Raw genomic sequence first — 24,769 nt, 5'->3', positions numbered from 1 at the left:
CTGAGCCAGTTACTAGCTGCAGGAGTGAATCTGGACTTGAAGTGTGGTTTTTCCACCACTGGTCACACTGCCAGAGTAGGGAAGAATCTGGCTTGGGTACATTTGTGCCTGCAATGTAAGGGGAGAGAGAGGCCAGTTCACCCCATTCGAAGGCAGCATGCTAGTAGAGGGCAGGAAGATTACACAAAAGTGCAATCACTTGCAATAGCTGATCCAATATTGTTCCTATTATGTGGGACCAGGTTCCCATATTTTCCTCTGACAAAGTATGTCCACAGATGCGTGGATACAGATGCATTTTGGGAAAGGGGGCTAATCTTCCCTACTGACTCAGCAGCTGGTGTCACAGCAGAGGATTGTCTGTGTGTGTACAGAATTGTGCAATGCATCTTTGGAATTATCATTCCACACCAAGGACTAAAATATGTACCAGCCAGTCCTCCCCATTATCCTATCCCATCCTACAACCGACACAAATCAAGCCTGACAATCCCATTACAGCACTGGTGATAAGTCAGAACGAAGGGGGTTAGATATCAACTGTATGTGATGTGTTTCAGGCAGAACAAAATTGTAGTGTATATTTTCCTACAGCACAAGTATATTATGAGAGCTGCTCACTCAACACATTCCTGACAGTAGTTTAAACAGGCATGCGCTGACTTTTCAATTCTCTGCTAAGTTGCAAGGACAGCAGAGTGACTTCAAAAGAAAGCACCAGCTGCTCAAAAGCAACACAGGAGAGACCAGGACGAGAGAGCCGCAGGACCAAGTGATTGCTGGCACACAGAAGTCAAGTTGAGTCAACATGGAGTACAGTGATCCATGCCCTTTGCTGCAGCAGAAACAGCCCAAAACAATTGCTGCGGCTCAAGCCAGTGATACTCTTCTATGAACAATGTTTCAGATACCAGTACAAGCGGACAGACAATACCAATCCTCAAAAAAACCCAGCACAGTTGTTAGCAAGCTGAGACTATCAAGGAAACCTGCAACTATCATTGGAGAACCACATATAGGGATCCATTTATATAAAGGAATCATCATTGAGCTTGAATACAGCTGAGAGACATTAGCACAGAATGACACTTCAACAGTGACTTCTCCCCTTTCCTTTTCCCCACATGGTTTTCTGCAGGACTCAACTCCTAGCTTTGATGATTCAGTAGATAAATTTTAAATCACATTAACTGGGCAAAATTCTTACTGAATTTTATATTAATAAAATAAAGTTAATCTGAATAAAGAGACCATTTTAATGAAACACCTGGAATTCTTGACAAGTTACCTTAGGGCAGGATATAAGTGTCATGTAATGTGACTCGGGGATATTTTGATCTTTCAAATATTACAGACTATTTAAAAGTCACTCACCAGCCAACACCAGTTTAGCAAATTGAGCTTGGTTAAATGATCTGATAATTCATTTTAATTTCTCCTGTCCCAAATGGGACAGGAAAGTAAGTGGAAGAAACTTTAGGAAATGGAATCCTTTTTTGAGGAAATAATGCAAGCTCTTAAACCACCCTCAATACAATAAGAACTTCCTAAAAACTGACAGCCTGGAAGGAAGAAGCAATTTACTCTCATTGATAGCTTTGCACCTGACTTCCCCTGAATAGAGAAAGAATTAGATGCTTTATGTCCATTTATATTATAAATTAGCTAGTCATATTGCAACAAGACCATCATGAGTCAAATGAATGATTCAAGTTTAAGTCACCTTGGGGAAAAACACAGATGGGAAGAGAACTTCATTTAGCAACACTCGCATCACTCTGTAGAAGACACTGTTACCAGTAATGCTTCAAATTATGTGGAAAAATGTCCTTTTTCTTAAAAAGTTTTTATATATTTTAGAGACATGGAAAACACTGCAAATCCACAGTTGCTTTCTTGAATGAGTTTCCAGTGCAGAAATAATTTCTAATTAGTAAAGAGGCAAAAAAGTTTGATCCTTAGGAAGGCAGCTACTGTGGAGAAAAATCTCAGGAGTACGATACACTTGCTTACAGATTTAAATGAAAGTGTAAAGTCAGTTTTCTTTCATGGTTACATCTTCATCCTTTAGAGCAAATTTTCTTCTTAACACTTCTGATATTAGAACAGCCGGGTCTTCCTCCTTCAATAAAGTTCGGTTCCTGATGGAGATACAAAATTAAATGTATTAACAGCAATTTGGATAGAGATTCTCCAAAGTCTGTAGATGACACTGTCTCTGCTAGGCCCAAGCTTTAGGATTTTGTTTAAAAAATTGTTTTATAAACTAAATTATGAGAAAATTGTGTGTCACTGAAACCCCTTTTTTATTTCAACATTTCCCTGCAGCACTGGGAACCCTGACAGTCGGTCAGAGTTGGGTAAAGTGCAAAAATTGAATAGAAGACAAAGTGAGTAGTACATTAAGGCTGTCATTTTGCAAGCTGCCTAGGAAATACGGAGAGACAGTTCCCATTACTTTCAAGGGGAAACTGTGCAGTCTAAATGCCCCATGTTGTGTAAAAAATCCCAGCCTACATTAATTTCCCCCCTACCCCTCTGCTTTAAATCTGAAGTGTTAACAGGTAAGAAGAAATATACAAAATACAAGCAGTATGCAGGCTGTCCTCCTCCTTTATTAAAACCAAAGGACGTTACTTTGAACTCAAATAGAACCACCAATTATCTATGATGATGTTAATTGTGACTCTAGTAGAGTCAATTAATTTTAACTAGATTAAAGCAAAAAATAATTACGGTTTGCTGTATTTGTTTTAAACACCTGCAGCCACGCACTGAAAGCTTTTACTAGACTCAGTGATTAGATTTAAGAAGTTCACAAGTAACCCATGGCTTCAGGCCTGAACCCCCAGTGCCACGTGAAGTGTCTGCAGGGACAAGACCTTAGTCCACAATTGTAATGCACTGTTTAATTCCAGCTTTTAAATCATGACAGTAGATAGAAACACTCCACTGATTTCACCAGAATCAGGATTCCCTCTGATACGAGTGCAGAGACAGGTAGACAGAGTTCAGAGCATGGACTTGGAAGAACTTCTGAAGCCACTCCTCCACCAGGGGAAGCTTAAGAGAATCCAAAATCACCCAGAGTTCCAATAAACTGCTTCCAAAGGGCAATGGGTGGAGGAGGGAAGCCAAGAGCAGATGCAGGAAGAGGCTGGATGGGCAGAGGCAAAGTGAGACTGCAGCGATAAAGACGGAAGTTGTACTGAATACAAGGAAAATGCTCATCCCCACCATGGGTAGCAAAAAGAGGTGCGGGGGAAATCTATCAGAGGGAGAGAACAAGCCTCCAGCAGCAGCGCACAACCAGCAGCTATTGTAGAAAACTGACACCAGGCGCGGTACCTTCAACCAACAACATATCGGCATCTTGATTCTTTAGAAATTCCCACTGAAGAACTCCAACAGCCAGGGAAGTAATCATGGACAAATTAATGCGCAATTACACCTGAATTAGATCAATCCCATGACCAGTACTTATAAAAACGTACTCACATTCAAAGCAGATCTTCACGCTACATGTTTTTAACCACACACTGAATGAACGGATCAGCTGGAACACTACACAGACAATTCCTTTCCAAAAGGCAGCAGATATTAAAAGGGCTCTATTCTGATTTTAATGGTGGAAACATGCAAATGTGGCTCATACTCATTCCTGAAGTTTCCAGGCTGTGGGTTTTAACACCAGTTCCTAAACAGGAGCATCAGAGAAGCATGGATTTAATCATCTTGTTAGGGGTAAATGGCATCTCCACCCACAAAAATTAAAATGGTCATTTAACTCCTTTTACACATTCACTTTATACTGCTGGCTCTGGTACCATCCGAGTTCGGGAAACTGGTCAGACGAGGGACAGACTCCAGGGAGGCTGCCTCTTGAAAACAACTTCAGTTCTTGCTGTTTCATGATTCTTCTGAGTCAGACACCCGTGATGCTGCTTCTACACCTGCTCCTGCTGGGATGTCCATATGATCACCACAATAACCCCAAAGAGATCAATGACTCTATAATCAGTTCTAAGCTGATTGAGATCATTTACTATCAGTGGCTGTGGCAAGGATATTTCACAACTCATTAACGTACATCAGCTGCGAAATAACAGGTGTTCTAAGAATAACCCCACCCGATCTTTTCACATTCACTTGTTTTTGTTCACTAAACATTTTATGTGAAATACGGAACTGACGTCAACAAGATAAGACAGCAAAAAGCCATATCAATTAGATTCTAGGGCTGGGCAATTCAAGCCCAGCAATTCACCACAAGAAATCTAGACTTCTAGGGTCTTGTTATTGTTCTCCAGGCCAACAATAAGTAAGTGCTGCATTCAGCCAGTCAGGGAGGTACAAGCTGCTCCCCCCACAGCATATTAGGGAGTCCCAACTAACTCTCATCAGATATATGGCACGTCACCATGGTATGGGGCTGGCCTGGAGGGCAATCATCAATTTGTGCTGGTCAAACAATGAAGACAATTGTTCATCAGTTAATTGCAAAGTCACATGGAATACATCATTCACGGCTATTCATCCAGCTCTCATTCAGATATTGTAACCCTCATCTCCAAGCGCATGTACTATACACACTGGAGGCAAGGCAATAGGCTAAGATAGAGGGACAGACAAGAGCAATACATGGTGTGAAGCCTATGGTTATAGATTTGGTTATACAGCCTCAGAGGAAGCATTGGCGAAAACACACATCACCACAACCTTTCCACAAATGAATGCCGTTATCTTTTGGTAAATCCACTGGAGACATGGCAATTCCTGTTATTGCTACCGCAGTATTTGCCTAACATCTGGGCCATTCATTCTGAACCCCATCAGGAAAAAAAACAGAGCTATCAATAATACACTAAAATAAATTTGCATACAATGTGATTCAGCTTCTCCTGTTAATCAGGCAAGCAGTTATTCCTTGTGGGAAACAGGCCTCGGCTAACTTGGCAGAACAGAAAAGCAGAGCTCTTCCTGCTCTCTGCCCGCCCAGTCCCAGTGGGATAGAATTTGTTAGATATCCTCATAAAAGACATTTGTATTCTACTTTATAGACGTCTGTGCTAATAGTTACTGGTAATACCGCCTCTTCATGGAATCAGGCCATTGGAACATAGCTACCTAGAGAAGAACTAGCCCCTTCTTTGGAGAAAGGCATAAACCATTAGATACATGCCTGGTCTACACTTAAAAATTAGATCCATCTAGTTAAGTTGCTCAGGGCTTTGAAGAATGTCGTGCCATGGTGAACTCAACCTACCCCAGTGTAGAGGCAGCTAGGTGGATGGAAGAATTTCTTCCGACCTAGTTACCACCTCTTGGAGAGGTGGATTAACTACAGCGACAGAAAATCCCCTTCCGTTGACACAGGAAGTGTCTATGTTGTGGCGCTACAGCAGCATGGTCGTAGCAGTGTATGTGTATCCCCAGTCCCTAAAATTATACTGGTCCCATTCTCTTGCTCCCCCTGCAGATGAGTGACTTCCAGTGAAGTCAATGGGAACTGCTGATAAACAAGCAGCAAGAAAATTGGGCCCTTTTCTCTGTGCCACCCTCTGCATAGCTGTGTGTTATCACGGCTGGCTGTCCATCCATTCCCATGGCTCAGACCACCTGCCCCCCACCTATGCAGAGCCTATTCACGGCACGAGACTCACCTACTGCTCAGGTGGATGTATACTGACTTCCTGGGGAATCATGCAATTCCATCTCATTTGGGGAAATAGAATGACTGGAAAAAATGAGGATGGTGCTACCCTGAAAGTCAATCATGCCTTGTATAGAACTATCTGCATAACCAGCCGCGTATATGTCAACACCATCAAATCTTGCTGTGCTGGACAAGTCCTTTAACTTGATCTGAAATGCCCTGAGGGTTCACACTAGAGCCTTCCCTGCACGAGGAGCGGGGGAGGATAGTTGCTGGAAGAGTTAAAGCCTGCAGTTGTCTTCAAGTCCTCAGGTCACAGGCAGGGGCACAGTTTCACCTAGATTTGTTCTCAGTGGCAGTGCTCCATTCCTGCTGATCCTAGGGAGAGGTTGTGTCCGACATTCTCTCTGCCTACCCTCCTGCCCAATACTCACGCCAGTGGCATTCTTCTATTCAGCTGGTTCAGGAACAAGATGTAAAACATCCCACAAACAGTCCTTTTCATTCATCATTAGTTATCCCTATGCATTTTGGCCAGGGAGGCATAAAGTCAAAATACGAGCATTTATACCATAATCCCCCCTATCCCACCCATGACAAGCTTTTAAGAGGACTTCAGCTATGTCTGTTGAAGGGATTACCCTATGCAAGATGACTGAATAGGTCCAGCATGGGGATAATATTGCTATCTGCATTCTCACGCTAACCAAGCTGCTCGACCAAGTGCATCCACTAGTTCAACAGTCATTTTAAGATTAAGCCTAAAAAAGTCACCATGCTGGTTTCTAAAACTCTCCACGGATTTGTGCCAGTCCGCCTCAAAGACCTTGTGAAATGCCTCAGCACCAATCCCTATTCATCTAGCACCTTCCCAGTGATCCTGGGAATGCTGGTGTGAGAGCCGCCTTCTCTGCAGCTTCTGACATGGGGAATGAGCTTCCTGACTCTTCCATTGCAGGTCTTTCCCTGATCAGCGTTGTTCTGCATAGTGCACGATTCCCAGGCCCAATATGCCCCAGGTGTTTGGCAATTTCCCTCCACACAAGAGTTTATCTTCCAGGAGAAGTTTACTTTATCTTTTTGAAAACAAATTTATTCAATTAGGGTTAAATATTGTGTTGCACAAGTGTAACGAATGTAGGCCCTTTAGCTAAGTTTTAGTCCATTTCTGATGGAGGTTCAAATTGAACACAGTCTGAAGAAAGTCTGGCTTTCGATCACCAAAAGAAGATGATTCACATTTACCAAATACGACATCGCAGACTAAATTACCTAATGCCTGACAACAGACGTTGATGCAACCCCACTAAATCCTGCAAAACGACAAGTACTTTTTTGAAAATTCCATCTCCTTTGACTGGGATAAATCAACATCGCAAAGGATGCCAAAAAAAGCTCCTTTGGACAGGCAGGAAAAAACTTCAATCTGCAATTCAAAAGAGGATACATATCCAGTGTATTCATGATCGGGAGAAATTCATTTAAGCTCTGACTCCTACTCCAGCCTCCAGAAAGATTAATGGCAAGAATTATATAATGGAGGAGGGATAAATTTCCACTTCTGAATAATATTTCTTTGGAAAATTTGAGAGCAATGATACTTCAGTGCAGGCTGATCTGTACAGAGTATATTTCAGTTTTGTTTGGGGCCAGAGAATTACACTTCTCTTTAATTGGATTAGGCATAAAATTCATAAAGGAACATAATGATGATTCAAAATGTTCTTTATTCTGATATTGAATAGGGCTCCCCACAATACCATAGAAGTGGCCACATGGATTTTGGAGCGTGCTGGTGAAAGGGCTGAGCGTCAGTCTAATTCCATGGCGTCCATGTGAAACAAGGACAGTACGAATGCCAGCTGAGATATTAGAGAAGGTATTTCTTCAGCGGGAGGGTCCTGTCTCCGACAATGCACAGGTAAGCATGTCAGTGACTTGGCATTTCCAGGTTACAAGACAACAGTACGATAAATCTGCTTCAGGACAGCGCTTATGAGGAAAAAAGCATGAGGTGGGCGGTTCGCCTAATCAGACATTGCATGGAATGCACACAGAGTTTCGAGGTGAGAGGTGTGCAGATATCTGACAATAGTAAGGTAGTGTCTCAGAGGGCTTCACTCATGGATGTCTCCTCTCCCCACACATTTTGCTAAACAGTAAGAAAAGCAAGATGATTTTTGGTGTGGATGGGAGGCAAATAAAACAGATCTAGAAATATCAGCAGTTCTAATGTACAACAAATATTTCTTTGTAAAGCATGATTATAGCATGAAAGACAAGCAGATGAACGCAATATTCAATGTGTCTACAATGCTTTGAAACAAAAAAAGAGGACAGGAGCGTTCACACAGAAAATAAAAGAGGTTCAGGAAAGACTTACAAATCTTTGTTCTGTTTCATCCTATGAATGTCTTTAAGTATGCCCATCATGTCTGCAAAACTGCTGGCCTTCGAAAGAGACACAGAATCTTCCTCGTCAACATCCTTTGGTTCTGGTTTACAACATTCAGAGGTTGCAGAACAAAGCATGGAAACTGATGGAAGCTCCGGAATTTCTAATTCTGCCTCCTCTGTGATATCACTAATGACAAAGGAAGTTGTAGATTGGAATGAGGATCCAAAACAAGGTAAGGGAGAAGATACATTTGAACTTCCTGGAGATAATAAATCTGGCGTTAATGAAGCGGAAGCTGAAAAAGAAAACAATATATGTAGATACATAAACTAGTGCCAAAGCACCTTATTTTTCTAAGCAGTAGAATATAAATCAAGCTCAGATCTTGGCCAACCTCCCCCAAGTTATGCAAAAATAAACATGACCAAGGGCTTTCCCTTTTACCCTCCACATGCACACTGCTTCCCACATCCCTCCCGTCCCTCCGCTACAGCTCTCATCCCCACTGCCTCTTATACCATGCTTCTGTCTACAAATCTGGGTACACATATAGCTTCTATCACTATATTACTACGCATCTCGCAAAGACGGACTTTATCCTCACAAGCCCTCTAGGAGCCAGGGAAGTAGTATACCCATTTTTCAGGTGGGAAACCGAGGCACAGAGATTACGTTATATGGTTAAAGAAAGACATCTGTGAAATCTGGGAACAGAACAAAGGTCTCTTGGGTCCCAGTTGAATTCCTTAACCAAAAGGCCATTCTTCCTCTTCTAATCCAGGGCCTTCCTCCTAGAGCCTCTAACCTGGGCTGTCCCCCTTACACAATGCCTCTACCAAGTTGCTTCCTTTCCATTTTGTTCTGAAAACCCATTACACATGAAACTCAGGCATTTCTACACGACACAGTACGAACACAGGACTGGGAACTAGCAACTCCTTCATTTTAAATTCTGACTCGGATTCCAATTCTCTTTGGGACCTTGGATTTTTCCCTAATTTATTTAACATGTTAGAGTATACGCATCTTCTAGAAGGGCCTTTTCGGTGTCTGAAAGGAGCGTACAGAACCGCACAGACTCGCTTTCAGTTTCCAGCCATCAGAGTCATTTTTTTGATGTAGATAAAAGCCAATTGCACATTACCTATTACTTTCCACCAACACCTCCAAAATGAGATTGAGAACTGTAGTTATCGCTTGGATCATCAGATTACTTGGCTGCAACTATCTTCTCAATTATAAATCCAAAGTACTGAAATCAGAACACGCTGTAGACTTTGCAAAAGGCCCTTATAAACCAGCTGACAAACTTGGGAACATTGCCAGGGAAGGAGCGGGGAGAGAGAAATATGATCAGTGTTTCCCATGTGGACCTCTGATCCGCTCACAATTATCTTCCTCTACTTAAAGGTGAGTTGAACAGTTTATATGACTGATCCGACATCTTGCTCTCAATACATGACATTTTTCTCCACTCTTTGTTTCAAATTCAATTGTTCCTCTTGGATCTTACACAAGGAGGAAGAATGAGGGTAACAGAATCTCTTAAGAGGAGATGTCCTTCACTTTCATGGTCTCCAAGAACCTTGGTGAGATGGCTTCCCCACCCCTGGAGTTCTTTCAGCCTTTTAGTGTGTATGTATTTTGATACCTTATGGCTTATAGACAACAAGATGCAAATGTACTTCCCTTAAACTACCTGACTCTGCACAATACATTCTGTATTGAATTATGGATTGTTTTTCCATACAGATCCCTTTCCCCCTTCATCTGCGCTTTGTCTTTTTGTAAGACTACAAATGCACCAGAGATCAGGAAAAAGTAATTATTGTTCTACATATGCAACCTAAATATGACCATGAAGTATCTTGGAAGAGTTTAGAAAAATTCTTAATCTGCTGTGAGATAGTATCAACCACCGTGTCAGAGTGTGTGTCTCTAAGAAAGAATGCACCATGCCCTACCCAAAGGCATGGAAAATGCCCGAGTTTCCTAGCAAAATAACCAGCAAGAACAATTCCAAAATGCTTGAAATCACTGAGTGAATCTCTTTGGAAAACAATGACTGGACCAGAGTTTGCAGTGAGGCAGCTACACAAAAATATAATAATATCACCTGGCGTGGGGATGAGACAAGGCTGATGTATTCAGAGCAAGAGCCACAATCTAGTCTATTATTAACCTCCCACTTTACTGCTTGTCCCAGAGAACCTCTCTGCCTCAGGTTCCACCTCGGTAAGTGCTCCCCTAAGTATTCTGTGCATGTAACTGGGACCTATAAACTTGTGGCCAAATTCTGCCCTGAGTGGATCATCATAGATATGCTAGATCGCCTACTTTGTACCGCATCTCATTTAAAAATTACTTGTGATCCAGACAACAATATCCTATGTATTCCAAGTGGGCATCTGATATATTAAAGATGGCTAAAATAAGTTAGAATGTGCTGAACCTAATACATAAGATTCATGTCTGAAATGCAGAGGCCAACATTCAAACTAAATCCAGTACAGTCTGAGGATGTAATGACAAGTGTCTCCCCTTGTAATGGAACTAACTACACCTCTACCCCGATACAACACGACCCGATATAACACGAATCTGGCTATAACGTGGTAAAGCAGCGCGATGCACTCCGGCGGATCAAAGCAAGTTCGATATAACGCAGTTTCACCTATAACGTGGTAAGATTTTTTGGCTCCCAAGGACAGCATTATATCGAGGTAGAGGTGTATGAGCAATGGCTTATATTGTTTATAAGGCTGTAAGTTTGTCACAGCTCTGACTTATGACAGATCCCACGACACAAGGTATTTTTCAAAGAAGTGTCACCCTACTCAACTGTCTCCTTCTCCCTGAAGGATTAGATTTGGTTCTCTAGTCGAGTATGGAAGAGTGCTCTGGGTTTTAAATTTAAAAAAAGGTAAACTATGTTTAATTGCAGAATAAAGGATATTTCACTTAGGACAATTTTCCATGACAAAGCAGTATTTAAGATAGTGTTATGACATTTTATTTAAAAATGGAAAAGGCTTTCGCATTTTTTGCCATACAAAAAGTTACAATTTTTGCCCCTTTTATGCCATTGACAGAAAGCCAAATCATAACCACTCCCTTTATACCTTGGTTGTACCCCAACAGTTCAAGTGCACTGCACATGAATAACATGCAGCAGCTTCGTACAAGAGAAGCTGTTTTGGAGAAGGTTCAAGTTCCAGTAATGAGCCAAGTTTCTACTTTCAAAAGGTTTTAAAGTTGTAAGATTGACAAGGCCCCAAGACTACTTCTGGTCTTGCACAGCTCTGTGACTGATTGGTCAGCAGTACAGACAAGCATGTGATGCCACAGTGTACTCTGGAGTTTCACCAAACATAGCATCCTGTTTACTTCCAGAGCCACCCAGCAGAAGCTAGACCATAAGAGCAAATTGAAGGGTGGAATTTCCTCTTTCACATTAAATTTACTTGCATTTTTTGAGCTTAAAACACAACTAAAATCAGTGTGTTTACGACAGGAGCAGTTAACCAGCTAGAATTAATTCAAGAAGATGATGTGCACATGGTCAGACTAGATGATCACAATGGTCCCTTCTGGCTTTATAATCTATTAATCTGTGAACTCCAGCTGGCCTCTTCTCAAAAAGCGTAAGTGGCCCGAGAACAATTAGTACTCATCTCTGGTCACGAAAAACCAGAACACTTACATCACACTCCCAAAGAAACACAGGAAAAGAACCCTTTTTAAACACCAACAACAGGCCTGGGGGCAAGAATGACAAGACTAAATCCCCAACGTTTTCATTCAATGGGAGGCACCCAGTCTGGAAACTCAACACCCTCCCCCACCATCTCCAGTACAGTAAGTTGATTTTGGTTGCACTTATTTTAAAAATAAGTGTGGGGGGGGGAGGGGAGGGGGGAGAGGTTTCTAATCAAACAAATGCCAATACGTACAAACAATACCATTCATTCTGTTGACATCACAGATGACATTGCACCAACAAGGGGAGGGAAGAAATGGACTCAGCCATTATGAATTCTATAAGTCTAGCCGTTTATGTCATTTGTGCTCCACTACATGGATGCTAGAAATGGCTGTATTCCATTTAAGCCACTGCCAGCTCTTAGAAAGCAATGGGAGATAACCATGCTGATCCTCACTAGTCAATAAACTCCTAGGATGCTCAACTCAGCTGTAGTTGTAACAATGAGCTGTCTGGACCATTACAAACGTATATATTGGATTAGATCGCTAAGGCACATACTAGAGAGAGGGATCCAAAGACGACAAAATATCTATTGTCTTGCATTTTTATGCAAAAAGCCAGAATACTGGCAATGTATCGGACCAGTACTGCTTTTTACAGCGGAATCACTGTTCACAGTCTCAAGTCTTTTATGGTTAGAGAAGAAGGGCTGTTATGTTCCTACCTGGATCTGCAGCTACAATTTTAGCTATTTGACTCCGCAGGAGACTCAGCTCATCTTGAAGCTCTGTCGTCCGACTGAGGGCCGGTAAACCAGGTTTCTTCAAGACCAGCAGCTTCTCTTCCTGCTTTCTCAAGTTGGGGACTGAAGCGTTTCGCTGTATCACAAAGAACGGGCTGGGCTTCCACTTGTGCTTCAGTGGGCGTGTGTCACTCCTAAAAAGTACAGCACAAAAGCCCATCAGTCACACAAACGGAACAGACCCCACTCAAGCAATAATTCCACAGCCTGCCACCCAAGAACTGCAAAGCATTTTACAAACAATGAATCAGGATACTCAGGGGAGGTAGATATTATCCCTGTTCTACAAAGGAGGAAAATGAGGCACAGAAACTGCTGCCCAAAGTCTGTGGCAGACGCAGGAACAAAAAACCAAGCCTCTGAACTTTCAGTCTAGAGCGTTAACCGGGAGGCCAGCAGGATATTCCTCTCTGCTGGCTGGTTTACATTTCTATGCAATGGAGCGGCATTTGAGATTGTGTGTGCATGGGGGCATCACCTGTCCCCATTACATAGTTTTTCAGACTGCAAAGGGCCTGCATTTTATTTTTCACAAGACACGTTAATATTAAAGTTACTGGCCTGCCCCAGAGCTTCAAAAAGCGAAATGGATAGAAGTGGACTCTCTGGACAAACAGGTATAAATCCCAGAAGGAATATGACAGCCCTTCATCCTTCTGACGTAGATATCCTGAGCACCATGTAGTTTACTAGGTGGAGGTCTTTCAATTACGATCTTAAAAACTAAGAGCCTAGCCACTCTTCTTGAACGTTAAGTATCCCCTGGCACTTTCTGTAAGAGTTTGCCCTAGTGTCCTTGGCCAAAACTTCTCATCCCTCCTCTCTGTAGATCAACTTTCAATAAAATCAATCAATAGGCATCTCACCAGAACAACTCAAGTGACTAGAAATTATGAGCATTTGATCAGTTACTGTTTTATCTTTCACAAAAAAAGTCGCTGTACAGGAAGAATGGAAGAACGGAAAGCTATTGGGTGAGAAAGAAAGTAAAAATACCTGACTCTAGCATACGTTTCTTCTTCATCTGCCGCTATCCATGCAATATCTGCCAGAGTGGGGACTGGAGGTGCATCATTTAGATACAGATCTGAAATGTTTGGTAGAACCTAGGAAGAACATAGTGACATTATAATAAATAATAGTTTTGTTCTGTTTGGTACAATTTAAAGATGATGAAGCCTTCTCTGCATCAGATTCATAGCTGAGTCTTCACTGTACGAAGCCAGTGTAGATAGATTCAGATAAACCAGTACATGAAATGCTGTGTGTGTTTATGAAACTGTCCTCAGCTTTTTTGATGTGCATCATAAAACTGGCAAATGCACCTGCAAAAATGTACGCACTAGTGCCTGAAATGCAGCCAAAAGGAAAAATTAGTGAGCACATGAACACCACTTTTCAGCTACAAAGCAATACCATTATTGAGCTAACTCTCAAACACCCAATGAGGTAGGCATGTATCATGAGCCTCCTATTATGGTTTGGGAAACAGAGGCACAGGGAGGTTAAGCGACTTGCCTGAGGTCCCACACTCAGTTAGTGACTCAGCTGGGAATAGGACCCAGAAGTTTGGACTCAGTCCCCTCTAATCATTAGCTCACACTCCTTCCCGATTGCTGGCATGATTGGGAACAACATGTTCTATACAAATTGCCACTGATCATTTCAGGGATTTACAAAAACTAGGAAGAATTAAAATGGTTAAAACAGATGATAATTTATACAATCCTATTGGCTGCATGTGGTGCATTTCCAATTTCAAAAATACTTTACTTTGCTATGGGGAAAAACGGCAAATCAGAATTACTTCTGTTGCTAAAGAACTGAAGAGTCCTGCATATATTTGCAGACTCTCTTATGCATCCCCTTACCTCAAAGGACGCCCTAGGACAGGGTTTTAAAGGAAGGTTTGTCCCAATCCTCCTGACAACACTGCGTGATGAGCCATGGGGTTTGTTCTGCCAAATTGGGATAGTCTGAGAATCAAGACAACATTTTATCAAATAGTTCAAATAAAGAAAGATTAGATTTTAAAAGGTAGCTTCTGAAAGTGGCGAGAGCCACCATATAAACTAAATTCAAACCTATGGCATCTCTTTTAGCTATTTTTAAAAGAATAAAAAGTTAAGAGTACCAGCAAGTACCAATATTTATTTTCAAATTAAGAACATCTTTCTACAAACCCATGTCTACCTTTACACACATGAAAGTCAATGAAAGGAACTGAGGTGCCGAACTGGTATTTGTGCCTTTGAAAATCACCTCCTTAGTCAGTTTCATGTCTGTTTATAGTCATCTTCTAGACTTTGGCAAACTCTGGAGGTAAATGTTTAAATCCAAACAAGCTTATTTTTCAATTCATGCAAAACTCCCCATTAATAGTTGGTTGATAAAACTTTTTTGTAAGACACACAACGTCTATATTTTGGACCGAAGCTACCTGACAGTGCTGGTTTAAATTTAAATTGTTTATCCATATATTAAATAATAAATTGAATCACTAGGCTATAAATGCACCAATTCCTATAATACAGATTTGAAAGCCAAAGCAACACTTGTTTTAAGGTATAACAAGAAGTTCCTTATTTGTAATCTCACCATTCAAACAGAATAGCTAAATTTTATACATAATAAAACCCAATAGATAGTGAGTACATGAAATGGCATCCTTGCAGCTCTTACACGAGCAATAAAGGTTAGGGGTACTGGGAAGGGAGATGACAAATGAGTCTCTCTCTCATGATGCGTTCTGCAGAATGAGAAGTTTTGGGATCCCCCCGCTCTGCATAATTAAGTATTTTTCAAAGAGATGTTGTACTTACTGACTCTGTTTCCATCTCAGGCTGTAGAGAAGGTTCCCAAACTGGATGAACAATTAAATCAGAGACGAAAATCGTAACGCCAGGAAACATAAGGCAGCTTCATATTATTTCACCTTGATGTACACAGATTTTCTCACTAAAAAAATAAAAACACAACACAATGAGCCTAGATGTGGACAAGTTCTGCATTTGTGTATTTAAACATCAATATCTAAGTCAACTTTACAAAGAGCCCTACCTTTATCAGAAGAGTAGTTAACATGGCCCTTTTTTGGGCATGCAGTGATTTTAAGACAGGCCCCTAAGGCCAAAGAATTCTGCCACTCTTACAGCTGAGGTGAATATCAAGTGGGATGTTGTCCTTCTGAACTCAATACTTCTGGACCTTGAACAGAGGTAACCATGCAGCCTTCCTCAAAAAGCAGTTTTAATCCCAGCTGAGAAGTAATGCACAAAATGAACTAAGGAGAGTATGTAATCACATGGTTGAAGAGCCAGACTGGATGTTAGGACTCCTGGGTTCTACTCTTAGCTCTGCCATGAAGTTACCATGGTGACTGGCAGTTTCTCCTTCTTAGCCATGGCACTTGCCTTCCAAATAAGGATAGGTGGGTAAGTTGAAGCATCTCTTATTTGAGCTCCTTAGAGGTAGGTGGGAACAGGGCAGGGTTTCAGGCAGATAAAGGGGACAGAAAATGTCTTTAGCATGGTTCTGTAAAGACAGGCCCTCTGACTCTCATCCCTCGCACATCTAAACTCCCACTCCCCAGTGGGTGGAAAGAACAAAGGCAGAAAAATAACACACGCCCCCCCCAACCCACAGGAGCAGCTAGAGGGGAGCTCCTCTCCTGCTAGTAGTGACAAAGGAACTGCCAGTTGAAGGCAGTTGAACACTGTACTACCCACATCACAGGATCAGAATGTTCCACTTACTGGTAGGGGAACCGGGGGGAGGGGGTGGGGGGGAGAGAAGAGCATGACACCATCCAAAAACATTAAGCTTTGGCAGTTTCATGGGTCTCAAGCATCCTCAAGGCCAGATGGAAGAGAATCCTCTAGTAATGGACACAGAGGAGAATAATTCCCCCACACTGTTTTGTCAACTTTGTACATTTGACAGGATTTTGTATACAGTCAGTTCCACTGGCTAGTTGCGGGTGGGGTGGGGGAATCTCTCACACAACAACAGAGAGAGGGGTATTTAAATATAGTAAAATGTGATTAGAAACCCATAGGGATTGGCTGGGGGGTGCTCAGGGGTAGGCGTATACTTGGAAATACAGCTAACTCAGGTTTTTGAAGTTGACGATCTTTCAGCCGATGGTGTCCCTTTAAGCTCCTCATATTCAAACATGCCAAAGATGTTTTAACAATCACCAGCAAAACAACAAAGTCTCATGCTGACAGAGGTCAGCAACTAGAAGATGCCAAGATCCAAAGAGAAGCCAAAAAAGGCATTTAAAATGACACGTCTCCCTAACGTAAGCAGGCCTCGAGCGTTAGCAGTTAGTTGTCTGAAAGGGATTTTTCTCCCCCCTGCTCATTTCCTCTCCTTGATTTCTCATGGGAGGGGGGTTAATTTGCCATAGTCATTTTCATCCCTTGCAGTAACATTAGTACCATAGGAATGACGTGGAGAACTTCATGAAGCAAGCAACTGTCTCTAATAAGATCGACAGTCACAGTAGCATCCAGGTGCCTTCATATACAAATACAAGTTCACCTCAGGTTTGCGGTGATAAAATCACCAACTTTTTTTCAATCAGTGAATACCAATCAGTGGCTCAAGAGTAACAAGTGTGGTAACGGACATATAAACATCAGCCATGTAGAGAAAACAAACCACGACAGCCCTCCTCCATACTGAGCCAAGGTCAGCTAAAAGTGACATATGCTGACAGTATCACAGTTCAGTCAACCAAAAATAACTACGCATGACAGAGAGGGGCACTGCCAAAGTGTTCTTCAGCCTGCACAACCACCATTAACTGTCCCCGGTTCAGGTCATTTACACAGGAGTACAAACATTGGTGTACCCAGGAGCCCACAGAGTAATCAATCGGGGAGAAGCCAAAGAGGAATTGACAACAACCGCAGTACAGAGATTGAAATCTATTGCTCCAGGATAAGCTCAGCTGCTCCCAAAATTGAAGAGAAACCTCCCATGTCTTAAGAGATGCTACAAACCACTCAAGCTTCACTCTTGAGTTACAGTGATCCAAGAAACTCATGATGCCCATCAGAGAAAGTCAGGCCCATCGGTTTTCCTAGCCTTGTCCCAAGTAGGGCTAGGGGCCTTTTTGGTTTGAGTGGGGAATTTTATTTTAATAGTATTAATTTAAAAAACATTTAATGATGATGACACAGTGCATTTTACTGTTAGGGACCCTTGAGGAAGTGATATGAAAATTAACAGGCAACTAGAGTGTACATGTCTGTGTTAGGGAGAGAATCAGAGACTATTAGTGATGCAGCTTTAATTCCAACTAAAAAAAATACTGGGCAAGATGAACTGGAGAGGGAGTGCGGTGAAGTGGTTCAGTGTCAAATCAGGAGCCAGAACTCCTGGATTCTAGTCCCAGCTTTGGGAGGGAATGTAGCCTAGTGGTTAGAGCAGGAGCCTCTGTTTGTCAACTGTTACCGCAGATTATCAGCTTCACCATTTATAAAATGGGGGTGATGACAGTGACCTGCTTCCCGAGGAGATCTCCCTGCTGTTGAAAACCCAGCGAGGGCAGCACTAGAGAAGGAAAGGTTTGCAGAAAGACCGAGTGGGGGATGTTCTTAGCAAGGTCTTGTATTCCCCCCCAATCCAGACCGGGGACTCTCAGTCTCTCACCCACTTTACAGAGAAGCCCAAAGTAGCAGAGGCAATACCTGAGAGTGAAACACCTCCCCCTGCATACATACGTCCAGTTACGCTACTCCCCCCCAACCCCCCACTCTCTCTATCCCTGCCATGTCCCCTCCCATTACAATCAACCCCAGCTCCGCCTCCCCTACCCTCCATTCCCCCTCCCGTGTTACAATCACCCCCAGGTCCCCCTCCCCCCAGGCCCCCTCCTGTGTTACAATCACCCCCAGCTCCCCCTCCCCTACCCTCCATTCCTCCTCCCGTGTTACAATCACCCCCAGCTCCCCCCTCCCCCCATGCTCCCTCCCGTTACAATCACCCCCAGCTCCCCCTCCCCCCATGCTCCCTCCCGTTACAATCACCCCCAGCTCCCCCCTCCCCCCATGCTCCCTCCCATTACAATCACCCCCAGCTCCCCCTCCCCTACCCTCCATTCCTCCTCCCGTGTTACAATCACCCCCAGCTCCCCCCTCCCCCCATGCTCCCTCCCGTTACAATCACCCCCAGCTCCCCCTCCCCCCATGCTCCCTCCCGTTACAATCACCCCCAGCTCCCCCCTCCCCCCATGCTCCCTCCCGTTACAATCAACCCCAGCTCCCCCCTCCCCTACCCTCCATGGTCCCTCCCGTTACAATCAACCCCAGCTCCCCCCTCCATGCTCCCTCCCATTACAATCACCCCCAGCTCCCCCTCCCCTACCCTCCATTCCTCCTCCCGTGTTACAATCAACCCCAGCTCCCCCCTCCCCCCAAGCCCCCTCCCTCCGTGACAATCATTCCCAACTCCCCCACCCTCCATGCCCCTCCCCTTGCAATGACCCCCAGCTCCCCCCTCCCCCCGTTACAATCACCCCCAGCTCCCCACCCCCTGCGGTTACCTGACCTGCCGCACCCCTCCACCCCCACCTGAAATTCTCTACACGGAGGAACCCCCCAGTGGTGCCGCCGCCGCCTCTTCCCGTCTCACCTCCGCTTCCGGTGAGGCATCGGGCCCTGACCCGGAAGTAGAACGCGATAACCGACTTAGGCAGCTGTCCCGACTTACTTCCGAGAGCGCCTCGTCCCTATGCGCCTGCGCAGTATCGCGTCCCTCCGGGTTAGCCGGAGAGTGGCGCCTCCGCCCCGCCGGCTGCTGCTGGGGGCGAGTGACTCCGCCCCCTCCCGTGAGCCACCGCTCCGGGCCGGGGTCGCACGGGCTCTCCTGGGCGTGGTGGCGTCACAGCGAGACGTCCCGGGGCTCTGTGGGGCGGGGGCTGAAGCTGACTCCGCCCCTGAGGGAGGGGCCCTAGCAACGGGGGGGGGTTGGGAGAGAGGCGGAGACAAGAGGGTCCCCCCAGCAACCCCCCCCTTCTCCTTGGGGCAGAGATACCGGGCTCCGGGCAGCCAACTTTCTAATCACCCGCCCCGCCCCTTCTCTGAGGCCCCGCCTCTGCCCCGCCCCTTCTGAGGTCCCACCCCCCCACTTGCTCCATCCACCTCCCTCCATCCCTCACTTTCACAGGCTGGGGCAGGGAGTTGGGGTATGGGCTCGGGGCTGGAGCTGAGGGGTTCAGGAGGGGGCTCCCGGCTGGGGTAGGGGGCTGGGGGGGACGACAGGACTTTGGCTGTGGGGGAGGGGGGGCTCTGGCTGTGGACTCTGGGGTAGGGCCAGGGATGAGGGGTTTAGGGTGCAAGAGGGGGTGTGGGTGCCAGCAGCGCTTACCGCGTCTCCCAGGAAGCAGTCCCCATGTCCCTGTAGCCTCCAGGCAACTCTGTGCAGTGCGTGCTGCCTTGGTACCTGCTGGCACCGCCCCCCCCCAGTTCCTGGCCAATAGGAGCTGCGGAGCCAGTACTCGGGGCACAGGCAGCACGCAGAGCCTTCCAGTCCCTGGCTGCCCCAGTGCCTAGGGGCCACAGGGATCTGGCAGCTGCATCCAAGAGTAGCACAGAGCCATGGCAGGTAGGGAGCCTGCCTAAGCCCCGGGCCCCTGTTGCGCCGCCAACTGGACTTTGAATGGCCCAGTTGGTAGTGCCAACCAGAGCCACCAGGGTCCCTTTTCAACCAGGTGTTCCGCTCAAAAACTGGACGCCTGCCAACCCTACCCCAAGAAGCCCCCTTCACCCTATGCAGGGGTACAGAGACACAGGGGGAAGCCTCAGGAACCCCCATCATCCTGTAGGGGGGCAGAGACATAGGGCACCCCCTAGGAATCCCTCTTGTGGAGCTGGTAAAAAAAAAAAATCAGAATTTCTCTCCCCTTGGCAATTCCCCAAAAGTTTTCAGTCAGTTTTGGAACAAAACGAGGCACTTCCAAAGAAATCAAACTGTTTCTGTTCAACTTTCCCCAAAACAAATGGAGCAGCCACGCGTGCCCAGTTCCTGGGAGGAGTGGGCTGGAGTCTGGGGACTCATGGAGCCAGCCTCACTGAGAGCTGGAGTTCTCAGGCTAATGGGCTGCCCCAGTCAGACTCTAGAAATCCAGGGCTCCCAGCAGCCCATCCAGAACCCAGACAGGTTTCAATCAGAACATGTCTGTAGTTCCAAGTGATGTTTCCAGAAAACATTTGTGGTTTAATGAATTGACCTTTTCCAACTAAACTGTTTCTTTCATGGGACAATTCCTAACCAGCTCTACCTCCCTCTGATCCCCTTCAGGTTCAGTAGTGCCCCAACCCCAGCACGCTGCTCTTGTCCTTGCTCCTTCCCTTCTACCCAGGGCTTTGGTAGAAGCCTACATGCAGGGACAGGTTGGGGTGAGGAACGACTATAGGGGACACATTGAAGGAATACCCAAATCAGGATGCATACTGTTTTGACAGGAGCAATGCCCCCCAACACACAGATACCTACATCCCTGTGGTAGGATACATTCTTCGCCCAGGGCTGGTTGGTGCTCCCATAGGTAAGCTGCACAACTCAGCGATGCAAAATGTATCCCTCCTCTCCACCCCATACAGAGATCGATTTCTCCATGCTGGAGGTTACCTAGTCTCTCAGCTGTAGCAGAGCTCTCAAATACCATTGCCACACCAATTCCTACTACCCAAACAATTTTTAATCAAAGACCAGAAGGCCAAGGTATATATGTAGTAGCAATTTAGTAGCATTATTGACTTTGCAAGGAGCCTTCTCACAGCTGATTGGAATGATTTAGCTTACGGTCACAATGCAGAGTGATTTTGGATTGTTAGGTGGTACTCAGCAGTGAGGGGTTTGATCTCCACTCAACACAGCATTTCAGAACGTCCTTCACCCCCACTACACCACTACTGTAAACCTTCAGGCCAGAGCTCTCTGAGAGGAGCCAGGCACATTCAGTTTGCGACAGGGAATTTACCTTGCCTGACTCACTTTCTTCCTGCTTTTACAGTGGAGCTTTGGACATAGGCCAGTTGCTAAAGAAGAGATTAGAGCCATTGGCAGAAAAGTGACACAAACATGCTAGTTGTCCCATGAAGAAGGGTCCAGGAGTCAGCGCATCTCAACTCCAATCCCATCTCTATGGCAACATAGCCTATTTTGGCCTTACCCAGCCAAACTTTAAATACCTTGGCATTTGAGTCCATCCATCTCCAGGCTACAGGAGAGTCAGTCGCCTCAAAAAATGGGCTTTGTTCTAGGATTCCTTTGTCAGTTCCAGAACTTTCATAGTCTGTTCCTTCTACTATTCTTGGTGACCTTCAGAGTGGACAGCAATATTCAATGTAGGTGTCGGACTGCTGAACTTCTAGCAGCAGCAAAGGGAGTTTTGCCTGGGAAGAATGAGAGCACATGGATCTGAGGCGCGGCAGTATGCAGAGAGGGGTGATCTTTGTATTGGCTCTGGCTCAAAACATTGGCCTTGAGACGTCCTCTCCCTCAGGGCTGACTTTAGGCCGATTCCCTGGAATCGGGCCCCGCTCCGGGGGTCTTCGGCGGCATTTCGGTAGTGGGGGGTCCGCTTTGGGGGTCTTCGGTGGCATTTCGGCGGTGGGGGGTCCGCGGCGGCATTTCAGCAGTGGGGGGTCCTTCGGTGCTGTGGAAGACCCGGAGCGGACCCCCTGCCGCTGGGTATTCAAATCGGGCCCCGCGGGTCATAAAGCCGGCCCTGCTCTCCCTCACACTATACCTCCTACCTTTCAGTATGTGCCCAGCCATTTCAACCCTGCTAATCCTTTCACACGTTACTCGTTCGGAAACAAGTCTTGATTTAGTCCAATTGCCAACATATCAAAATGACAAGCAAAACAAGCATTTATTTTTCAGATTTTTTTATTATTATTACACAAAAATGAGTGAACTAAGCTGGTACAGATGGTAAAATTGAGAACATTTCTCACAAGAATTACCTGTAAAGCTCACTCAGAACACTGAGCTAATGCTTAATGTAATGGTTTTTCTGTCGGCGTCGTTATAAACAACCCTATAATCAGGTATTTAAATATGTAAAACCATTTTAGAAAGAATGAGGTATGCACAAAACACAAACATCATCATTCCATATTGACGTCGGTGTGTATTAGCTTATTACCACACCGCTGTTTAATTCCAAGATCACTAGGGAACACAAATGGAGAAGAGCATCAATGGTTGATACACAGTATATATCTGAGTTATAGGTTGGCTGGTTGATGTTGGGTATTTCTTCCCTCCACTACACTAAATAATCCTTGAGAGCTCTCCAATACTGCTATAGAAACTGTCCAGCACAGCCTGACTACAATGTATTAAAATTAGTCACGCACACATTAGAATGGAAACATTTACTTTTGTAAAAAATACATGATTTGAGAATGTTCACCTCTAAACGTGAATGGTCTCTGGGCAAGAACATTAGATGAAAATATATTTTACATACACTGATTAAAAAACTCGCAGAGGAGGAGGAAATGAAATAAGTTTTTCCCTGAATTACAGCTGTCAGAAATCAGCCCTGACCCATTCATGATTTAAGATCAGACCGTCACAAAGCACAGATGATCAGGGAATAAAAAAAAGCTTCTACTTCATCCTCTTCAGAGATATCAAAACCACCTACAAAAGCCTATGAAGTATATAGTAAAAATATGAAAAGTTTGGCACATATTAAAAAAGTTTAAGACACCGCTTTTGTTCAGAGTCCACCTCTCAAAACTCGATCAAAGATTAAACAATAGTAAAACCAGCAATTAGTTCTTTTAGGCAGCTTTACGATTGGAAGATTAATACTGGAATCAAACTCCTTATGAGAGCCATACAACAGCTTCTGAGCCCCTGGAGTATACTGATTATTCTTGAAACAGAAGAATTCTTCCCACCATGCTTAATTTCTAATGAGTTGATTCTAATTATGGTGGGGAAAAGGCCCATTTCAGGGACTCAAGAGGGAGATGTAGTCATTTTGGACAATGTTAAGGATACCATAGATCTAGGTTTTGGTTCTAATTTGGTTGGGAATGTCGTAGGCACTGTCTGCCTTAGAGATTAATTGGTACCATATCAATCAATGTCAACCCAACTCTTCTAATGTCCACTACCTGTAGACACATTCAGTGCTGTAGTAGTGGAATGTTTTACCCTGCGTCCACATTGATGCTGTGCTAACTGGGACACTCTGTCATCTGTGAATGTATCCCAGAGTTCACAGCACTGCTTCCTGGTGAATTCTGGTTATGCTTCTATGGTGACTGATGCACCTTAGCACAAGAGTGAGAGAAATACTTGCACCAATTGTCTTACCATAGTAGTATGATGCAATCACATTGTCACTATCTTTAGCACCAGTTGATGCTTTTCTTGCCTCCAACTGGGGTCATTACTAATGGCACAGCCAGCAAAATATAAATTGAAGTGATTCCGAGTACAGGTACAAAGCACTTCCCACTGATTTAAGGTCAGAGCCATTGATGACTCTCTGACATAGACAGAGGGGCCCTGGAGATTTTATATTTTAATCCAACTTTTTTCATGCCATGAGAAATTGAAAACAATCTCTAGCTGTTCACGTGGGGCCCTGCATTTTTGGTTCTGCTACTGCAAAGCTAGACAGAGGGCAGACCATTTGATCTCCTTCCCCAAGCTAAGGATATTTATACAAGGGGAGGTTGAAAGGTTAAAATCCCCTGAGACTTTTTTTTTAGAGCAATGAAAGTGCTTCTAATTATGTTAGGTTTTATAAAAACCTAAAGGTTGGGTCAAAGCCAGAGGTGGGCAAACTACAGCCAGTGGGACACATCTGGCCCACCAGCCGTTTTAATTTGGCCCTTGAACTCCCGCTAGGGAGCGGGGTCTGGGGCTTGCCCCGCTCCGGTGCTCCAGCCGGGGAGCATGGTCAGGGGCTGCTCCACGCGGCTCCTGGAAGCAGCGGCATGTCCTGCATCCTACATGTAGGGGCAGCCAGGGGGCTCCACTCTGCATGCTGCCCCCACCACCAATGGGAGCTGCAGGAGTGGCGCCTGCAGACGGGGCAGCGTGCAGAGCCACCTGGCCACAGGAACCGGAGAAGGGATGTGCCGCTGCTTTCGGGAGTCGCTTGAGGTAAGCACCACCCGAAGCCTGCACCCCTGAGCCTCCCTGTGCGCCCCAACCCCCTGC

General features: G+C 44.8%; 1 protein-coding gene across 9 annotated transcripts; it reads right to left on the bottom strand.

The window, feature by feature from the left end:
• Nucleotides 1-554: 554 nt before the first annotated feature.
• On the bottom strand, nucleotides 555-19,460 carry MTFR1L (mitochondrial fission regulator 1 like). Of its 9 annotated transcripts, none has more exons than XR_004643574.1 (8): nucleotides 15,623-16,299; nucleotides 15,385-15,520; nucleotides 14,434-14,538; nucleotides 13,559-13,668; nucleotides 12,485-12,696; nucleotides 8,040-8,349; nucleotides 3,499-3,697; nucleotides 555-2,141 (listed from the first exon to the last, which is right to left on the bottom strand). XR_004643574.1 is itself a non-coding variant. In XM_034753775.1 (8 exons), exons 3-8 carry the CDS (start codon nucleotides 15,472-15,474, stop codon nucleotides 2,036-2,038), a joined length of 933 nt encoding a protein of 310 aa, XP_034609666.1. In that variant the 5' UTR covers nucleotides 15,475-15,520; nucleotides 15,623-15,821; nucleotides 19,205-19,460; the 3' UTR covers nucleotides 555-2,035. The 9 variants fall into 9 exon arrangements, 8 of the variants coding, with proteins under 8 accessions (XP_034609666.1, XP_034609669.1, XP_034609670.1 ...); XM_034753775.1 differs by lacking the exon at nucleotides 3,499-3,697 and adding an exon at nucleotides 19,205-19,460 and having other exon boundaries at nucleotides 15,623-15,821; XM_034753778.1 differs by lacking the exon at nucleotides 3,499-3,697 and adding an exon at nucleotides 19,283-19,460 and having other exon boundaries at nucleotides 15,623-15,821.
• Between the last annotated feature and the right edge of the window lie 5,309 nt (nucleotides 19,461-24,769).

Source organism: Trachemys scripta, chromosome 20 (assembly GCF_013100865.1).
Source record: "Trachemys scripta elegans isolate TJP31775 chromosome 20, CAS_Tse_1.0, whole genome shotgun sequence".
NCBI lineage: Eukaryota > Metazoa > Chordata > Testudines > Emydidae > Trachemys > Trachemys scripta.
Note: the sequence above shows the minus strand (reverse complement) of the source record. Positions and strands in the feature narration are given on the sequence as shown.